Below are 20,707 nucleotides of genomic sequence, written 5' to 3' on the forward strand. Positions count from 1 at the left end.
ACGGGAGCGCACCCCGCCGCGGGGATTCGAACTGCCGACCTTTCGATCGGCAAGCCCTAGGCGCTGAGGCTTTAACCCACAGCGCCACCCGCGTCCTTTATGGCTGAATAGCAGGGTACAAATGCTATAAATAATAAACCAGCCAACAAGCCAACAAATAAGTCTTAACTATAGCCTTCTTGCCTGCTGTTTTCAGCCACTGGATTGAATCCTGATCTCTGGAATAACAAGAACAAGGCAGTTCCATCTTCTGTTATTTGAAGTCAATCATAATGTCTCCCCTTAATCTGCTCTTCTCCAGGGTGAACATACGCTGATCCTTTCATTTGCTGTTAGTAGGACTTGGGTTTCCAGACCCCACCGCCACCCGCCTCTGAACATGCTAAGCTTTGTCAACACCCCTGTAACATAAAGCCTCCTGTCAGAGAGCAATCCTAGCAAGAGAAGTCATACCTACAGAGGTATTCGCTGGTGTGCTGCAAGACAACAGGGATCAGGAGGATCTGGAAAGTGAGAGCAGGCAGGTAGTGGTAGAGGAAGAGCGTCTTCTCCATCAGGAAGAATGGGAGGTAATTCATGGCCCAGCCTCCCACGCAGAGGCCTCCTGCTGACACCCACTGCCACCATGCCTCTGTCAGGATAAAGGGGCAACACAGAGAGCTGCATTAAACAGACCATGGCTGTCTACACAGACTGGAAACCTCCAGGATTTCAGGCAGTGACATTCACAGGCCTATTTGGAGAGGCTGAGGATTGAATATGGGGCCTTCTACATGCAAAGCAGGTGCTCCGTTACTAAGCTATAGCCTTTCCCCTAAAAATAAAGTAGGAGTTTTTGTTCACGTGCTCCCAGCAAAGTGCTGAATTAAGTAAGAATGTAGGTCCATCTGGTGCAATACTGTTTGCACTAACTGGCTGCAGCTCTACAGGGTATAAGGTAAGGGACTCAGCCCTACGTGGAGATGCCAAGGATTGAACCTTCTGAATGCAAAGCAGGCACTCTGCCACTGAGCTTGCAGCCCTTACTAATAAGGGACTGTTAATTCTATTCCATTTATATTATGACTTTCCTCCAAGGAGCTCAAGTTCTCCCCAATCAGTTTTCTGCAGGTTCAAATCCACCGTCAGGCGCATGAAGCTACTGGGTGATCATGGGTCAGCTTCTAGACTATATGGGACTGGCTGAAATGACCGGCAGAATCCGTGACCAGGGGAAAGAGACGGCGGAAGAAGATTGGAAGAAATTCAAAATTTATCTTAAGAAACATTGCAAAATTAATGAATATTAAAATGTCGAGGTTTTAGGGAAAAATGGGGGTTACAGCTGTAAAAGATTAAGTAAAAGAAAAGAATAAGGGAAAAATTCGATAAAATCAAGTGTTAGGATTTGCTGAAATAATTTTGGAAATTGGGATGTAGAAAGGGGAGGTATGGGGAAGTCGGCGAAGTAAGGTTTAAGAAACAAAGGATACGAAATTATACATGTTTGTTTGTGTGTTTGTGTGTTTGTTTGTGTTTATAAAACTTTGTAAAACGAATAAAAATTCTATTAAAAAAAAAAAAGATCATGGGTCAGCTTCTGTCTCTCCGCCTAACCAACCTTGCAGGGTTGATGTGGTGGTATTTTTTAATTGCAGTTTATTTTTTCTTGCTACTTTGCAAGCTGTTTATGGGAATATAAATTTATGTTTGAAGCTGTGAGTTGTAAAACGGGTAAGGAAATAAACAAACAAGAGGTGGGATAATAGCTGAAATATCTAACCTTCAGGGATGTCACAGATATTCCGTCTCCGCCGGAGCAGGTACCACAGGAACAGAGCCACGTAGGCAGCAGTGGCTGCATTGGCAGACATCCAGGTGACGATGTTCCCCAGAAGGTGGATCTGGGCCTAGAGAGCCAATAACCAACAATGTTAAAAGCACTGCTGTGGAATTTGCCCTCCCCATTCTGGTGACAGCCCCCCCCCCCGATGCTTTAAACTCCAATTCCCATTTCCCCTGACATCAGTTTACCTTCATTTCCCCCCTAATCCAGGAGAGGTGCATTAAAGCCGTTTTCATCCAATGGAGAGAGAGAGAAAACAGCTCTTGAACTCTGAAATTTCAAAATATATAGTCCACACACTTCCAAGCAAACTTCACATCCATAAGGACTAGAAACCTGGGTTCTTTTTTAAGTCCCAGGAAGCTGCATTCCTTACTATGTTACCTTTTTCTGTACTCCCACAGAATCATAGGGTGCATACAATACATTAATTTTTGCTTCTATTGGCAGAAAGTATAAATAGGTGAAGAGGCCCTTAGAAGTGTCTTATCGCAGCTATGCCTTTATTTTATTTTTGCATCTGTTTCTTCACATTTGAAAACTGGAGTGCATCGTTCATTTGGGGGGGGTGGCTTTTAAAACTAAGGAGGAACCTGCCTGTACAAGGTTGCAACTTGCCAATTGCCTGTAGCAAGCAGAAAACTGCTCCCAGGTGACCAGGCCTTTGAAAATGTAGGCTCTGCCTTTTAGGCCAAAAATGACTCCCATAAGGCTTGTCTTGATAGACTTCTCACATAATAAGGAGCTGTCCTGAAGAGGGGTCCAAACTGTCAAACAGAAACTTTTAGTAGTGATTCCCTGGATGTAGTAAAAAGGTGTGGGTATGTCTTTCTACAGCTCTCTCTCTCACACACCCACACACCCACACACACCGTAGAAAGACGTGTCTGCTGTCTTTTCAGCATCCAGTAAATAGTGTTTTTCAAATTCATTCTACCGGGCCTTTTACGGTAAGCTATGTCTATTGTCCAGTTTTGTGGCTCTCTGTCCAGCTGCTCTCCAATAGGGATTTTTAGTCTCTGTTTTAATCTTTCTGGTTTTGAAACTTGAAGCTTTATTGTATTTTTAATGTATCAGGAGGACCAAAGCTCAGCAACAGAGAATCCTGCTTTGCATGGAGGACCCAAGTTCACTTGCCAGTCTGTGAGGACAATACTGAGCTAGGAGCACCAATGGCCGGATTCAGTGTTTCCTAACACTGAAAGCCAACCAAACATTTTTTTTCTTGGAAGACAATATATAAATAATGCCAGTTAATCGATTAACCTACCCCCGAGGTGGAGTGGAACCAGTAGGCGATGTTTGTGTCCAAGGTAATCCATTCCAGGGGAGAAGAGCTATATTTGTGTTCTGTGTCTTCATTTTTCAGAGTCAGTATCTTCCACTGAGAACAGAACAGGACAACTAAGAACTTCTCAGAGCAATACAGCTACAACCAGTTCCCTGGCCTAATCCTGATTAGCACTGCAAACTAGTGAGTAGGGCAATATATTTATATGAATGAGAACTTACTTACTCACCAGCAAATCACTTTTGATAACTATGTGACGATTTGGGGGACAGGCAGGTTACAAAGTTCAGCAGCATCCCCAGGTGTAGTGGTCAGAGTATCAGAGACCAGGGTTCAAATCCCCACTTGGCCACAGGAAGCTCAGGGGAGATCTAGGGCCAGTCACTGTTTCTCAGCCTAACCTATCTCACAGGGCTGATGTGGGGATTAAACAAGGATTGGGGGTGGGGGGACACTGTGTAAGCCACCTTGATCTCCTTGGAGAAACAGGCGGAATATAAATGCAATACATAAACAAACAAACAGGGTATAACCATGTATGCCATCTTGAAGTCTCGGGAACTACAAATATTTATAATGTACAGTGGTGCCTCGCAAGACAAAATTAATTCGTTCCGCGAGTTTTTTCGTCTAGCGAATTTTTCGTCTTGCGAAGCACGGTGTCAGAAAAGTTTTGGAAAAGCTTCAAAAATCGCCAAAAACCTCAAAAAAGGCTACCACACTGTGTTCTATGAGTTGCTCCTCGAAGTCAAGTCGCAACTGTATTAAGGGTGTTAAGAAAAAGGAAACAAACTTGCAAAAAACGCAAGACGTTTTCGTCTTGCGAAGCAAGCCCATAGGGAAATTCGTCTTGCAAAGCAGCTCAAAAACCGCAAAACCCTTTCGTGTAGCGAGTACTGGCCCACCGTACTGGAGGCAGATAAGCATGAGCTGGGCATCTGAGCCATAGGAGAATCCCTGATCTCCATGATTTGGTAAATGTAATAATAAAGTAAATATAAAGTATAATAATAAACAATCAGAGCCAGCAGCTATCAAGGCATCTCAAGTCCTTCCCAGGCTGGGTACCTGAGATCCTTTTGGCTGAAGATGCCAGGAATGAAGCTGAGGACATATGGATACAAATGAGCCACGACCCAATCCCACTGTCTGCTATCACAGACGGGGTGTTTGCAACCCTCCTGATGATGCTGGACCCCTAAGGTCCCATCAACCTTAAGGGAAGGAGTTGCAGTCCAGAGACATCTGGAGGGCCAGAGGGGTCTCATCACTGGCCCTACATCTTGTACTGAGCAAGACCACTGCGTCCACCCAGCCCAGTGCTGTGTCTCCACTGATGAGATGCTTGGCTTTCAAGCGAGAGGATTTCCCAGCCCAGGTATCTCACATCCTTTAAATGGAGATACCAGGTACTGGGCCTGGGGTCATCTGCCTCCAAAGCTGCTCGTCTGGCCCACCCAGCCCCTTCTGTGAGTCACACACAATGCCCAAGCTATTCAATGGATTTTCCACCTGCAAATGAAACAGAAATAATAAAACATTTTAAAAATCTATTTATGTCAGCCTATGAAGCTGGAAGGTGAGGAACCTGTGGCTGTCAGGGATCTTGTTGGACTACAACTCTCATCATCCCTTGTTTGGGGCTGATGGGAACTGGAGTTCAAAAACCTCTGGAGGGCACCGGGTTAGAGAACAACTCCCATCAACACTGTATGGAGGTTTTCCACAGGTGAGCTCAATGCCAAGCTCTCCTATGGGAACAGGCTGGTCTTTCTGTCTTCTTTATGGTGCAAGGCTTCAACTGGGTGGCTCCTGCACTGGGCTTCAGTGGGGAGATTCCTCCACTCTACTCTTTGCTGCCTCCAACCTCTCCCTGCTTCTCACCTGCAGTTCCGTGAACTTGGCCATGAAACTGAGGTTCTGGCTGATGCTGATCTGCGTTGGGGAATGCAGTTCCACCTCCCTCTCCTTCTGTTCCTGGCCTGAAAGAGAAGCCGAAACAAACTGGTCTGAGACATAACCCAATTCGTCAGGGGAGGGAGAAAAAGAAATAGTAAGCTTCCCTACAACACTTTTTAAAAAAAGTTCTAAAAGCATGCAGGTCCTTGGATGCAACACATTCCAAATGAACACAGGAAGCTGCCTTATACAGACCACTGGGGTCCACGTAGCTCAATATTCTCTACTCTGAGTGGCAGCGGCTCTCCAATGTTTCAGGCAGGAAATCTCTCCCAGCCCCAAACTGAGACTCCAGGGATTGAACTTGAGATCTTCTGCATAAAGGGCAAATGCTCTGCACTGAACTATGGGCCTTTCCCTAAAAGTAAACACAAGGTTCTAGTCCTCATGGTCCTGAATAAAGATCTGTAGTGTCAGAGAAATAGGCACTAGGTGGTGCTTCTCCTGTCTTCTGATGTAGCTGTCGTTTCTATTGTTTATATATTTGCTATAACGAAAGTAATGGCAAAAGTTCAAGGATGCCAGCCAGAGAATATAGCAGGAAGGTCAGGAAGAGGACAACTTCCCTCATGTGCCAACTTCAAAGTGTGAACTCCAAGGACATACCCTTAGAAGTGGATGAGGAAACGATGGCATCATGAGCACATGTATATCAAAGACTATGTAATCTTGGCACAGGGCCTCTACAGATGCAGGTATAGGGTGGTATATAAATTCAGTAAATATAAATAATAATAATATATAAGACCCCAGCCCCAGTGATGAGATTTCAGATTAGACCGCTCAGGTAAAGTGCCAAGCATATTTTGGCCTAAGTAAGAGCGGAGCTGTCACCGGTTCTGGGAATCTCATTGGCAGAAATGGCAGGTATCTTTAAGTTTATTCCTTATCTTCACTTTGTATACTAACACCTGTTGCTGTTTCTATGCTTATTATTATAGCAGTTAAAAAAACTTGCTTCTGCTCCTTAAGAGTTTGTTGCCCTCCATTTACTGAGAACCCAAGGGACCTGATTGCTGCTTACTGGTTGCTCCTGACTGGGTTAATGCTTGAGCTGGTTTTAAATAGGAACCTGAGTCAGACCAGTGCTACATCAGCTCAGTGCTGTTGGCACTGACTGGCAGCAGCTTTCCAGGGTTTCAGACAGGAGACTTTCCCAGGCTTGCATAATGGTCTTAAAGTCAGCTTTTGAACTGACTTTTCCCATATCTGTGTTCTTCCACGTTCCACAGCATGCTCTGATGGTAGCCTTTAGAAATCTTCTCCCCGATTATCTCCAGCTGCCGATAGCCCCACTCGGGTAGAGATGCACCACTGAGCTGCAGGATAGGGAAAGAAGAGAAAACTGATTGTGCGGGAGAAGGCTGGTTAATAATATGCTGGCTGTCTTTTATTCCCAAAACAAAAATTATAGCAGCCGATAGTGATGCAAAGAAGCCCACAGCACAGCAGCTCACAAACTGTGCTGCTTCACCCCACCAACCTGGTTCTTTGCAGATGCTCCTGGACTACAACGTCCATCATCCCTCACCACTGGCTATACCGGCAGGGGCTGATGGGAGTTGTAGTCCTTCTTCACACAGCACTGAGTTATAGCTTTGGAATTCACTTGCAAGAGGCAGTGATGATGACCACGTAGCCTTAAGAGAGGACTGGGCAAATTTATCGAGGAGAAGGCTTGTGCTCTATCTACATAGCCGGAGGCAATATGCTCTTGAATACCAGTTTCTATAAACCGCAGGAGGGGAGGGTTGCCGTTGTGCTCAGATCCTGCCTGTGGGCTTCCCTTTGAGGTACCTGGTTGGCCACAATGAGAACAGGATGCTGGACCTGGCCTGATCCAGCAGCCAAGCTCTTCCTAGTCCAGAACAAGAATCCCAAGTTGGGCAAGGCTTGAATTTTATTATTTCGGTCACAGACTGGTTCCAGCCCACATACAATATCAAGGAAGTCATAAAACACAATAGGGATACATTTGAATTTGCAATTAGGTATAACAGGGACAATACAGATATAGCAACAGTTAAAAAATATATAAATGAAAACTTAGTCACTAACATATAACCTAAAATTATCATTTAAGGCCTTAATCATTATGATAGCACAGCTTGTTCCCTAAGTTTTATAGCAATCACACGGAATTTGGCTACCCTTAATGTGATCTCAGGATCCTTGTCCTCTACCAGGGATTTTAGACACTGAAGTTCGGATTCATTTGGAGATTTTTGCATAGCAGGGGTAATAAATACCAAGTGTATATCCCTGTAGAAACGGCAGTGTAACAAGGCATGAGAGACAGTTTCTACCTCCATCAAGCCACAGGGGCAGACTCGTGTTGGGCAAGGCTGAGTTAGCATGTAATAAATCAAATGAATAAAGGCTTCTGGGAGCCCAAGGCAACCATTCATGAAGTGGGTTGCCTGCTGTGCCTCTGCACAATTCCTGGTGGGAAGCTCCGGGTGTGGGGAAACTCCAAAACCCATATACCTTTAGCACTGCCGAGGTGTTCACATGGACAAGCCTTACTTCAGACAGGATTGTTTTCCAGACATCTGTATCCGAGTCTCGGTTCACAATTTCCTGCAATAATAGCAAGTTATCACTTGAATTTTGATCATTTTTATAGTTGAGCTGTTTGCAGCTGAGTTGACTTTTCCAGCCAAGAAACACAGCCTGCAGGTATTTAACGTGGGTTTGTTTAAGAGACTCCTTCCCTTTCACCTCTCCCCCTAAAACTGGGCTGGGAAAGCCTTTTCAGCCTGGGAGCCACATTCCTTTTGCGCAAGCTTCTAAGGGACACATGCCAGTAGCGGGTGGAGCCCTGAATGTAAATTTCACCTTTGTACAGGAGGATATATTTATTCCAATGTTACACACACAAATGCCTATTCTTCATTTTGGCAAGGAAGAAACATGATCACAGTTCAAGAGCACATTGCAACAAGGCAAAGCACTGAAGAGGGGCATGGAGCAGAACTAATGAGGAGTGTGGCTTAGCAAGAGGGGGTTGTCACCTGACAAGAATCCTGATGACCAGTCAGAGACGTCTGGAGGTCAACATCACCCCCCAGGCCTGAGGTTCCCCACAACCCTGCTCTAAACGTTCAGTTTTAAATGCACAACATGTTGATTCTATGTTTGCATTATATAATCATTGGAAGGATGGTAGTTTAACATCACCAAGAATGCCTTGACAGTGCAAAGCAGGCAGGATTGGGCGTGAGTGAAGGAGTACAGGTGTCTGGGTCTTCCTCCCACTGCAACATCTGGGTATTTCAAAAGAGACCCTGTTCCTCCCACGTGTGCGCAAGGGTTGCTGAACTGAATGTGTGAGCCATCACTGTGATACACAATAAGAAACTAAAATTGACAGGTTTTTCCATCCCTATTGTGAGGAGAGTCTTTAAGAAGCCTTGCTCATCTCAGATTGGAGAATATGGGGCATGTGATTCCCTTCCCTCCGATCAACAACTCACCACTCTCCAGAGATTCTGAGCCACCATGGAAATATTGTAATCAATGTAGCAGGAAATCTCTTGGGAATGAGGGCTCAGGGGCGCAGCAACGTCATGTCTGTAAAGGCAGATGGATAAAAGAGCTGCAGAGCAGTTTCCTTAAAGCCTCTCCACGGGGCTACTTTAGCACCTGACCTGTGCTGTTCCTTGCAGCTACTTCTGAGAAACCACCATTAAAGGGGAAAATGTAGCTGCTCAATTACTTTAATGGTAGTAGGGCCATGTGATCGTTACACGCTGTGCTTTGGCAACTTGTACTGACCCCAACCCCCAAACCAGCTTCCCAATGCTGCTTTTGACCTTTAAGCCCCCTTCATGGCTTAGGAGCTGGTTACCTGAAGGCCATCTGTCTCTATGTACAGAACTTGCTTTCATCAAGATTTAGTGGTGGCTCCCAACTTGGGTGGCTTTAAAGGGGGAGTTGACAAATTCACGGAGGATAAGGATACGAGTGACAAGCAGCCACCATGGCTATATTCTAACCTCTATTGTTGCAGTAAGTATGGTTCTGGATAACAGTTGCCAGGAATCAAGATGCTTTTGCCCTGATGCAATAGCTAAGCTCTTCTTATCAAGTAGAATCATGGGGACTGAACCTGCAACCGTGGCATTGTCAGCACAACACTCTAACCAGCTGAGCTATGTTCTTGTTTACCTGCGCATGCCTGTCAGATCTCTCCTCTTTTTAAAATGCTGGATGTCTACTGTAAATTACCATCTGAACAAAGCTTAATCATTGCAGCTGGGGGCAGAAGCAACCTGCAGCTGAGAGCCAAGGGCTACTTACGTGTTGAGGTAGCGAGTTGTGATCCCGTGAACAAGCTGCACAATGCTGCCATGGCGCACAGGGCGAGGGGGGTTGCTCACCACCAGCTGCTGCCTGTTTTGGGAGATGTGCAAAGATGATACAGGGGGAGTTAGAAGGCCTGGAAATACCAAACTGGAGCAGGTCCCAGTAATTAGTCATGAAAGAGGTAAGTGAAATGTTCAAGAAAAGAAAGAGAAAACCAGACCTATGGAAAAAAAACCTCAGCCAGCCCCTGCCTGCCTATCTTTTTACTCACAACCAGCTCAGGAAGTGGTTCTGCCTGTCAGCTTCCTCCTCCTTGATCTCCGTATTGCCCCTTGCAGAGGGTGAAGTAAAGGTAAAGGGACCCCTGACCATTAGGTCCAGTCGCGACCGACTCTGGGGTTGCGGCGCTCATCTCACATTACTGGCCGAGGGAGCCGGCGTACAGCTTCCGGGTCATGTGGCCAGCATGACTAAGCCGCTTCTGGTGAACCAGAGCAGCACACGGAAACACAGTTTACCTTCCTGCCGGAGCAATACCTATTTATCTACTTGCACTTTGATGTGCTTTCAAACTGCTAGGTTGGCAGGAGCTGGAACCGAGCAACGGGAGCTCACCCCGTCATGGGGATTCAAATCGCCGACCTTCTGATCGGCAAGTCCTAGTCTCTGTGGTTTAACCCACAGCGCCACCTGTGTCCCTAGAGGATGGGCTCTGCCTGTCATTTGTTCTGCCGCCATCTACTGTTCAGCTCCCTTAATTCCTCCCTATGAGTCCCGGTGGGCACCAGCCACCACTGGAGTCAAGCAGTGCTGCAGTCAGCTTGGGACTCAAGTACCTGTTGGTGGTGGTGCTGGATGCTGCCTGGTTGGCATTGACCAGTGACAGCATCTTTTCATTTTTAGAATGAGGTACACCTGCCTCCCTATTAACATTCAGGAGGGATTCAAAAACTCTCACCATTTGATGGCTGAAAGGATATTGTTTCCAGGCAGCTTTGAAATTAGTAGCTGTGAGAGTAGGTAATTTTTAAAAACATTTCAAAATGTTTCAGCTATGTTTTTATTTTACTCTTTGGGAGGAAGGGTAGGATGTACATGGGATAAATACAAGAAAGTAAGAAAGACATCTAAGAGAACTGGTAATCGAGATGAAGCTCAAAATAACTGCTGGTTTTACAAATATCAGAGAGCAGTAGAAGCACCATCATCATCATTATTATCATCATCATCATCACTACTGATTCATTACTCACCTTTCACCCTAAGGTTCCAGGGCAGGTTACAACAAATTTAAATACAACATTAAAAACAGTTTAAAACCAATTTGACAATCATAAAAATAGGGTGGGTCCTAAAAATATCTATCCCAGGTGTCAAAGGCCAGGGCAAAAGAGGTGCTACTTCAGCATTTGCCAAAAACTGTATAGTGAAAGTGCCAGGCACACCTCTGTGGAAGGAGTGGGGATTCCACAACTGAGGGCCTGCCACAGAGAAGGCCCTTTCCTGGGTCACCACTCCAAGCTTCTGAGTGAGGCAAAACTAAAATGAGAGCCCCTCTGTGGATCGCAACATGAGGTGCTGGCCACTCTCAACCCATTAGATAATATCTACAATTTCAATTTATAAACACACCTGATGTGATCCTTGTGCTTAAAAAACAAAAACAAAAAACCCCAAATCAAAATAAATCTGGTAACCCCCATGCCCATCCCCATCCCAGCTCAGTTTTGTAAAAATGCATAAAGCAATATCTATGTTTTTTTCCTCTCTTGCATAGTTTGGAAAGGTTGCTCAGAAAGAGAATGCAGCTCTGGGCCTGAAAAGAGGGCTTCCCAGCCCCCCTTTTTTAGAGAAGTGTCTGTTTACTTACATCCCAGGGTCCTTCACGATCCACCAGTTGTTGACGTCCTTGAAAGGGTAGCAGGTGACTTGTTGCTGGTGGGAGCTTCCACGGCCGTTTTCATACCTAGGGATAAAGAATGGAACTTGTGGGAAAGATTCACTCCCAAAGCATCACATGCATCAGGCAATAATTCAGGAGTTAAGAACATAAGAACAGTTTTGCCAGATCAGACCACCCTCCTGTTGTCACAGTGGCCAACCAGACACCTGTGAAAAACCCACAAGCAGGAACTGGGCACATGAGCTGCCTCCCTTCCTGTGATTTCCTGCAACTAGTATTCCGAGGCATGATTGCCTCTGATTTGGATACTGGGAGTATATCTCAATCAACAGCCCAGCAGGGGGGGGAAACCCCTCACTGCATTTAAAAAGCTGGCTTGCTCTGCTGGTGGGGGTAGTCATCACAATTTCTGAAGTTCCTAAATTCCTGTGGATTATACAGAATAGGAGCAAGGGATCTGGTGCCCTTCAGATGTAGCTGGACTCCAACACCCATCAGCCTCCAGCCAGCATGGCTAATAGTCAGGGTTGATAGGAGTTATAGTCCAGCAACACCTGGAAACCAAGGGTACCCCATCCCCTGATCTAACAATTAGCATTATCTGCAAGAGACAGAATAATGCTTCTATTTAGAAGAGACATTCCTCCATGGAAAGAGGGAGATATCTCTCCTTAAAGCTGGGGAATCTGGGAGATCTCCAGATGTTAGTAGGCTCCAGCTCCCATCAGCCCCTGCAGTCAGCATGGCCAATGGTATGGGGATGATGGGAACGGTAGTTCAGCAACACAACCTGATGACCTCAAACTATTGTTAGACTCCAACTCCCAAAAGCCCCTGCAGCCAGCATGGGCAACTGTCAGGAGTGATGGGAGTTGTAGTCCACTAAAAGCAGGAAAGTCCCCATCCCTACTACCCACAGTGCAAAAGAAACCTACACCATGACTGCAAAACTCACAAGTCCAGAGGCAGCTTGTTCAACCCAAAGGCCATTTTGGAAATTCAATGAAGCAAAAAATCTCACTAAGGTATTGCTCCAGATATTAAAGTAGTTAAGAGACACCAAAGTCAGACACAATGTCCTCTGTGTCACCCTGACCTAGGGCAAAGTATCTCTCCTCTCTCACCTGATAGGGTAAGTATTCTTGTGAGAATGCAGCCAGCAGGGCATGGGTTTCCCCAGGATGTTGCGCAAGGTGATCTGGGAGCCATATGCCACCTCCAGAGGCTGGCCTTGCGTGATCCGAGCGAGACCACCCTAGAAAGAGCCGCAAAACGCGGAGAACAAATGGAAACACCTGATTTTAATGTTGTCCTTTGCTATGCCCAAGTACACATCAGAATCTAAGTAGCCTCTGTTTGGGAAGGGCAGCAGCTCAGTGACAGAGCATCTGCTTTGCATTCAGAAGATACCTGGTTCAATCTTCAATGGCATCTCCAGATAGGGGTGGGAATGTCCCCTGCCTCAAATGCTGGAGAACTGCTGCCAGTCAGTGCAGAAAACAACTGAGCTAGATAGACCAATGGTCTGATTTGGTATAGGGAAGCTTCCCATGCTTTAGGGGAAGGGCTGTAGCTCAGTGCCAGTAGACAACATGCCTTCCGTGCTGAAGGCCCCATGTTTATCACCCAGAAAGGCTGGGAGAAACTGTTGTCTGAAATACAGTAGAGACAATGCTGAACTAGTTGGATCAATACTGAGCTAGAAGGAACAACTGTCTCTCTCGGTATAAGGCACATTCCTATGCTCCTATGCATTTCATGAATATGTTCAGTGGTTGAATCATTTGGGACTGAACTCATTTAAAACATAGCTCAGGATCCAGAAATGATTGCATAGTTAACAGGGCTCTCAAAAACTCCAACAAGCTGATTTTCCAGCAAAACAGACAATGCCAATAAAAGCACGTGAACAACAATTATTTTGTTTACAAATTTATATCTTAGTGCATTCTTTCTGAAAGAGAACCCTCCCCTGCCTCTGCAGCCCCTGCCCCATCTCTCATTCCTTACCTCCAAACTTGCTTGGAAAGCACTGCTCATGATCTGGTCATGTGGCCCTGAGCGATTCAGCACAGCCAAGTGGATGTAGAAGAAAGACAGGTATGTGGCTACTGGGAGGATCACGAGGGCCAGACCTCTGGCTAGCAAGTGGCACAGCAGGGACATCTAGGAGGAAAGAGGAAACACCCTCCCCCCTTAAAAAGGTTGCTTTTCACACCTAGAAACAAGAATGGACAACTCAGAAGAGCCCTGTGGGATGTGACTGAAGGCCTGCCTCATTCCAGCTTCCTGTTTCCCACAGTCAATCATATGCCTCCAGTACATGCACAGGCTGGGCGGGAAGGCAATAGCCCCTCTCCCATTTCTGTTCTGCAGTAACTGGAGTCTGGAGGTAATACCAGCGGCCATGGATAGCCTTATCCTACATGAATTTGTTGCTTTTAATTATTTACTTGTGCTTTTATTTTGCATTTTACTCTGAACCGCCCTGAGATCTTGTGAGCGGTATATAAATTTTAATAAATAAATAAGTCAAATCTCATTTTGAGGCTGTGAAAGCTGGTGGTCATTGCGACACAGGATGGATTTGGTTCCCTGAGTGAATTTCTTTCCAAAGTGGCCCTGGAAACTTTAACAAGTTTGTGTGTGTGTGTGTGTGTGTGTGTGTGTGTGTGTGTGTGTGTGTGTGTTTAAAATCACAATGCTGTTCATGGTTTCTGTCATGTTTTGTATAACTGTTGCTTTAAATTATGTGTTGTTTTAACACTTTGATGCCTGCTCTCCTTGAGTTCCTTTGGAAGAAAGGTCAGGATACAAATTTAATAAAGAAAAATTAAATTTATTCATTTGATTTGATAAATAAATTAAAATAGCTCCAACCTTCCATGGCCATTGGCTATACTGACTGAGGCTTATGGGAGTTATAGTTCAACTACATTTGGAGGCCTCCATGTTGGCTATTCCTGTTCTAAAGGCGGGCAACGCATACACAAGGCACTTTGCTACTTACATTGGGCAAGTTCTGGTCACCGATCAGTTGCCAGGAGTGGACTCCTGCAATGGCCAAAAGCAGGATGTACGTGAAGAGGCCCATATATTTCACCCTGTGAATGCAGCAATCAATCAATAAATAGCAATGAAACCACTCAGACCTACCAAAATGTAAATTATTTAAAATGTGTGAAATGTTCCCAAACAGAGCAGAGCTGAATTCAGACCTTTTAAAGGTCACTGACCATCTAAGATTAAAGTCCAACAGAACCGTCTCCTGCATAACTCCCTGGAAAATGAATGGAAGATGTATGCAAGAACATTTCTTGACATTTGTCATGCTCCTGTCTATTCAGGAAGAGTCCTTGAATTTGTGCCAAATTAGTCCCACAGGCAGCAATCTAGGATATGCTTCAGTTACCTGTCTCTTCAATATGAACAGCTAGAAATTAAGGTAATTGCAACTGTGCCTCAGGCTGGGGAACAGCTCCATGAAAAAGGGAAACAGTTGTGTTTGCACATAGAACTAAGCTATGGTTTAGCATTACAAAGAGGAGACTTAGGCTTGTGTGCAACCATCCCAACCTCCAACTCTGCCGCAAGGGATGTTTAAAAGCTTCCGCTTCTGCTTTGTTGTTGTTGTTGTTTAGTCATGTCCGACTGTTCGTGACCCCATGGACCAGAGCACACCAGGCACTCCTGTCTTCCACTGCCTCCTGCAATTTGGTCAAAGCTTTATAAAGCTTCTGCTTTAGACTAACTTAAAACCTAAACTGAACCCAGGCATAGATGTCAATAGAGTATGTTATTACATTGTAGTAAAATAATGTTGATCCATTCCAAGAAATCCTGTAGCATGTTACCTATCAATTGCATACAAAAAGCAAAGTTATGGGGGGACTCTGTCAAAGGAATCATTGAATACATTGCCAAAGCTTCAACTATCTGTGACGTGGCCTCTCCATAAGCAATCGTTTATAAAGCTGGCTTGTTTTCAATAATGATGGTTAAGATTAGGCACAGTTTAGAGAGCAGATGTAATGTTAAACTGTGCTTGATCTAAAATTGGAATTTGCTGAGGTCCCAGAAGAGAGACAGAATGTGAGCACAAGGTTTATAATAGATTGTTCTCCTAACATTAAATGAGGCCACTGTTTGCCTTCCAAATGGGTTAGCAAACCTTTCTTTTTTTATCAGGCTACTGACATTTCTCCATAAAGGAATCTACCCCATCCCCCTCTCCCCAATTTTTGATGGCCGATATATTTTCTAGTTATTGTTTTCTGTTTTTATTGCCTTTACATTATTTTAATTCCTCATCCTGCTCTTGTAAGCTGCTTTATAAAGAAATGCTGTAAATTTGGCATATAAATATTTAACAAAAAACAAACAAAGCAAAGCAAAACACACAACCATAAATAAGGAATTCAGGAATCATCACGAGGCAGGAAATTTAAGATAAACCCTAGTCATAACAACTTGGGAGAGAATTATTGTACAATAGAAAAAGGAGACAGAGGGAAAAAACGAATGCTTACCCAATTGCACAGGAGCAACAAAGTCCTGTTAGCAAGAGCCAGAACCACCATCTTGCGGAAAAGGGGCTCGAATAAGAAAGACAACATTAAAACACACACATGCATATAAATATATAATAGGCAAACAGTTAAACCCATCACAATTAACTGCTTCTGAATAAGTGCTTGATGAAATGCAAACATCTGTGGCTGCTGTGCAATTTTGGGCACTCTGACTAATATCAGCTCTCCTGGACCACCACTGAGTGGCAAAGCATCTGCATTGGGTCAGAAGGTCCTGAGTTCAATGCCCAACATTTCCAGGTAAGGTTAGGAACGTCCCCAGTGAAGAATTCCTGGAGAGCCACTGCTGCCAGTCAGCACAGACAATACTGAGCTAAAAGGGTCGATGGTGTGACTTTGTATGAGGCTGCTTCCTATATTCTTGGAAAGGGCAATAGCTCGACAGAACTTTCTTTATGTATGCTACAACAGCAGCAAGAATACTTATTGCAAAGTATTGGAAGACACAAGATCTACCCACTCTGGAAGAATGGCAGATGAAACTGATGGATTAAAGGGAAGTTCTCTTTCTGCACATATGGAATATATGGAATTGGCGGAAATGACTGGCAGAATCCGGGACCAGGGAGAAGAGTCGGTGGAAGAAGATTGGAAGAAATTTAAAGACTATTCACAGAAATATTGTAAAATTAATGAATGTTAGAATGATGTTGGATTGAAGTTAAGGGGTTTCTAGCTGTAATGGTATAAAAGAATATAAAAAAATTGGATTCTTAACAGGTAAATTTAGGTTGCAATATATCAAGATTAAAGATCAGGATAAAATAAGGAGGGAAAGGAATTGCTGAACTAATAAATTGAACTGGAATACAAAAAGGGGAGGTATGAGGAGGAAACAAGTAAATGAAAGATAAGTGATGAAAAGATTGAATTGTTTTTAACCATTTTTATTTTGTATTTTTTCTTTTCTCTTTTTCATTTTGTAACATTGTAAAAACCTTAATAAATATTTTTTTTAAAAAAGGGAAAGGGCAATAGCTCAGTGGAAGAGCATCTGCTTTGCATGCAGAAGGTTCAATCCTGGCTGGCATCTCCTGGTATATTATTATTATTATGATTATTTTCATTTCTATACCACTTTATATTTTTAAGGGGGTGGATCTCAAAGCGGTTTACAACCTACCTTAAAACACCAAAGGAAACAATCCAGAATAAAACATTACTGAAGCAAGTCAAGTATACACTCAAAACAATATAATTAACAGGAAACTAAAATATTACCTTAAAAGATTTCAAAACAAAACATTACAAAAGATGTCAATCACAGAGAATAGAATCACAAAGTGGGAAGGGACCCCAAGGGTCATCAAGTCCAACTCCCTGCAATGCAAGAATCTCAGCCAGATCATGCATGCCAGGTTCCTCCTTTAACGCAGCAAAGTCAACCCCAACATTTTTTTTATCTTAAGCATTGCTAGAGGAAGTCAGATATAAAATACACATTTAAAACAGCGTAATTAGCAAGTGAACAAAATAATTATCATAAGCATAGAACATATCTGCTGTTGCTGCTGCCATCCTGCCATTGCTGGTTCATGGCAGGCAGCGGCTGTGGAATCTCAGGCTCAGTGACCTGGGTCTCCATGAAGAGACAGCCAAGGTGGTCTCCTGGAGAGTTGCTGCCAGTCGTTGTAGGCAGACCTAAGGTCTGTCTCAGTGTAAAGCAGCTCCTTATGTTCCTAGTCTAGCTTGCACACCCAGCATGGTCTACATAGGTGTCAGTCATGTGCATCAGACAAACACAGGCACAGCGGCCAAGTGGGCAATGAAGGCCAGGATATACTTTTTTAAGAAATAAGTTAGAGACAGAAGTAAGTAAATACATCCTCAGCCTAGAAATCTGACTGGATGAATAAAATGAATTTGAGTGTTAATTCAGTCCCTCCACACCCCTCCAGTCAATGCTCAGGCACCACACAGAACCCTTCTAAGCAAGGCAAGATATCCATTGCTATATATTTATTTATATGCAACAGCAATTAGCACAAATTAAAAACCTCAAGATGTGCACGCCGGCCCAGTTTGCGTCAGTGTGTCCCAGCTTATGAACCCAAGATATGCACCAGCTTCACTTTGCTCTTCTCTTTGCCGGGGAAAGGAACTAGGAATCCACAGCTACTCCTTGCTTTTACAATTGGCTTAAAAAACCCCATCTAACTCAGAAAGCTTCAACCAAAGTCTCCACTTTTTCTGGTTGGATCTGCCAACAATGGTCACTATATGTTTCACTGTCAAATTATTTTACTTTATATACTGAAAAGAATTCTGTGCCACCTTTTACCTTTGCTTCTGCAAGTTGTAGAACTTCAGATAAGATAAAACTGCCAGCAGGATGAAAAAGATTAAAATGGACTCCAGTAGCATCAGCCTGGACTGAGTGATCAGGGAGTTCTCTGTTAGGAAATGAGGAGGAAGTGAGAACACCTTAGCTGGAATAAAAATGATTGACCCTCACTCAAAAGTGGTGAAAACAAGTCAAAATGTGTCTTTAAATCTGGAGAAACTAAGCATTCCAAGAACCCGATGCTCTAAGGAATAAAGATATTATTATTATTATTATTATTATTATTAATTATTATTATTATTATTAAACTGGACAACATTATGCCCTCCAGATGTTGTTGGACTCCAATTCCCATGATCCTCCACCACTGGCCATGCTAGCTGGAGCTGATGGGAGTTGGAGACCAACAACATCTGGAAGGTATGTCATTGGCTACCCTTGCTCTAAACACACAGTGCACAAATTGTTAGGGTATCCCAAATATAGAACACCCTCTAAAGACATGTTTGCCTGATGATCAGGCAGCAGGCAAACACTGGCCATTTGCTAATCTCATTCAGTGGGATTTGACGGTCATATTCAAAGAAATAAAAAGCTTTTCTTGGAACTATTTGCACTGGGACACTCCTGCATACCTTCCTCATAGAGGACAACTCAGTAGTATGCACTTTCCTTACATTATTTCAAGAGGAGTCAATGTGATGTACAATTCCTGTCATCCCAAACTACTGGCCAGCCACTGCCTCTCAGCCTAACCTACCTGACAGGGTTGTTGTAAGGATTAAATGAGGAGGGGGAGAACTATGTGCACCACTTTGAGCTCCTTGGAGATAAAGGCGGAAAATAAATAAATAAATAAATAAATAAATAAATAAATAAATAAATAAATAAATACCATGTGGGCTACCCTTGTTTACGACTGTAGCTTGCATAAAGAAATCAAAGCTCTGTGAAAACCTACTAGTTTGAGCATGAGTAAAGAGCTCTGAGCATAAACAAAGAGTGGTAGAGCATCTGCTTTGCATGCAGAAGGTTCCGGGTTCAATCTCTGGCATCTCCAGGTAGGGCAGCTTGAAATTCTGGAGAGCTGCTGCCAGTCAATGTAGACAACACTGAGCTACATGGACCAAACGGTCTGACTCTGTATAAGGCAGCTTACAAAGTATGCATACTTTCTAGGGATAGTGACCAGCACCCAATAAAGAGAATAGCTGAAGGGGGAAATTCCTTACCCAGCAGAAACAGCAGGGCAGCTCCAAAAGCAACAAAGTGTGAGTAATGCAGTTCCACAAGGATCTGGTATGCCAGAGGAACACACAAGGCGCCAGCCAAGGCTGGTAGCAGCCGCAGGGCCCAAACTGGCACAGTGGGATTGTATTCTGAAACAGAACAGGACACAAGCAAGAGTCAGGAATTACTGAGCACCACATGGCCATCTGCCTCCCCCTTGGCCTGACACCTTCCAGATGGATTGGACAGCAATCACCACCATCCCCAGCTAACACAGCTGCTTTTGGACCACAACTCCCACCATCCCCAGTTAGTGGTGCAAAGGGCTGATGGGAATGCAACTGTGCTGGTTGGGGGTCATTTATTTATTTCATAAAATCCATATGCCACATAATTACAAACAACAACTGCTTGAGGTTTACAAAAAGAATAAAACAATAACACTATCGATAAAACAGTTAAAAATAGTTATTTGAAACATTCAAAGAATAATTAAAATGATTAGCTTAAAAACAGATTTAAATTTACATTAGCATTCTACAAATCTAGTTAATGGAACTTGCAGGTGGCAACACCTGGAAGAAACTAGGTTGTTGGGGAAGGGTGTGCTAAAAAGAACAAGCTTAAACTTCATACCTAGCATTTTGGGCTGTATCCAGTGCTCGTCCTACTCAGAGCACAGCCATGGAAGTTGCTGCTCCCGAGTTAGTCACACCCATCAATTTCAGTGGTTTTACTGATACTGCATACAACTCACTGCCTTTTGCTCACAATTAGGACTGAACAGAAAGGTTCCCTTCCTGAGATATCTCTGTCACTGAGCTCTCCTTCACTTGAGGTTTTTAAACAGAGGTTAGATGGCTGTATGTCAGGGATTCATGAGTTGTGATTCCTGCATTGTAGGGGGTTGGACAAGATGACCCTTGAGCTCTCTTCCAACCCTACTATGCTATATCTACATCCAGCTCCCATTCAAGAGTGCCTGCAGGTGAGCTGCTTTGGAAGCACACCTGAAAGACGTGCATCTTCCTCCACCATATCTGAGGGATGTGTCAGCAGCTGTTCTTCTGGTTCAGTGCAGAAACACTTTTAAAAAATCAACTAGCTACTCCAGAAGCAGTTCCACCCCCTTCTCAGAGCCAGGCTGCACAGAGTGTTGATTAACTGGAACATGTCAATCATGAAGCAACTTCCCCCTCATGCTTTCAAAATTAGGCTGTGTACAATCCTAGCGAGGCCCTTATGTCAACCAGGAGATAACCCTGGCCTCTTATCAGAGTATATTTCAAAGTTTAAAAGAACAGTTGTCGGAGGC

The 20,707-nt window shown here is 44.0% G+C and overlaps 1 protein-coding gene across 4 annotated transcripts in view; it reads right to left on the minus strand.

The window, feature by feature from the left end:
• The window catches only part of POMT1 (protein O-mannosyltransferase 1), a 28,494-nt gene that overhangs the window by 3,619 nt on the left and 4,168 nt on the right, over window positions 1-20,707 (minus strand). For 3 of the 4 annotated variants that reach the window (XM_082208582.1, XM_082208580.1, XM_082208581.1), the window contains exons 5-19: window positions 19,395-19,541; window positions 18,160-18,271; window positions 15,816-15,881; window positions 14,297-14,390; window positions 13,297-13,452; window positions 12,411-12,541; window positions 11,254-11,349; window positions 9,378-9,470; window positions 8,552-8,648; window positions 7,563-7,655; window positions 6,274-6,394; window positions 5,001-5,098; window positions 3,096-3,209; window positions 1,763-1,889; window positions 454-631 (exon numbers count right to left, since the gene is read on the minus strand). In XM_082208582.1, the coding sequence (XP_082064708.1) occupies window positions 454-631; window positions 1,763-1,889; window positions 3,096-3,209; window positions 5,001-5,098; window positions 6,274-6,394; window positions 7,563-7,655; window positions 8,552-8,648; window positions 9,378-9,470; window positions 11,254-11,349; window positions 12,411-12,541; window positions 13,297-13,452; window positions 14,297-14,390; window positions 15,816-15,881; window positions 18,160-18,271; window positions 19,395-19,541 (1,723 nt within the window). Of the gene's footprint in view, window positions 1-453; window positions 632-1,762; window positions 1,890-3,095; window positions 3,210-5,000; window positions 5,099-6,273; window positions 6,395-7,562; window positions 7,656-8,551; window positions 8,649-9,377; window positions 9,471-11,253; window positions 11,350-12,410; window positions 12,542-13,296; window positions 13,453-14,296; window positions 14,391-15,089; window positions 15,762-15,815; window positions 15,882-18,159; window positions 18,272-19,394; window positions 19,542-20,707 lie in introns of those variants that run through there. The other variant, XM_082208583.1, reaches the window with a different exon arrangement.

This window comes from Podarcis vaucheri (genome assembly GCF_965113315.1).
Source record: "Podarcis vaucheri genome assembly, chromosome: Z".
Lineage (NCBI taxonomy): Eukaryota > Metazoa > Chordata > Lepidosauria > Squamata > Lacertidae > Podarcis > Podarcis vaucheri.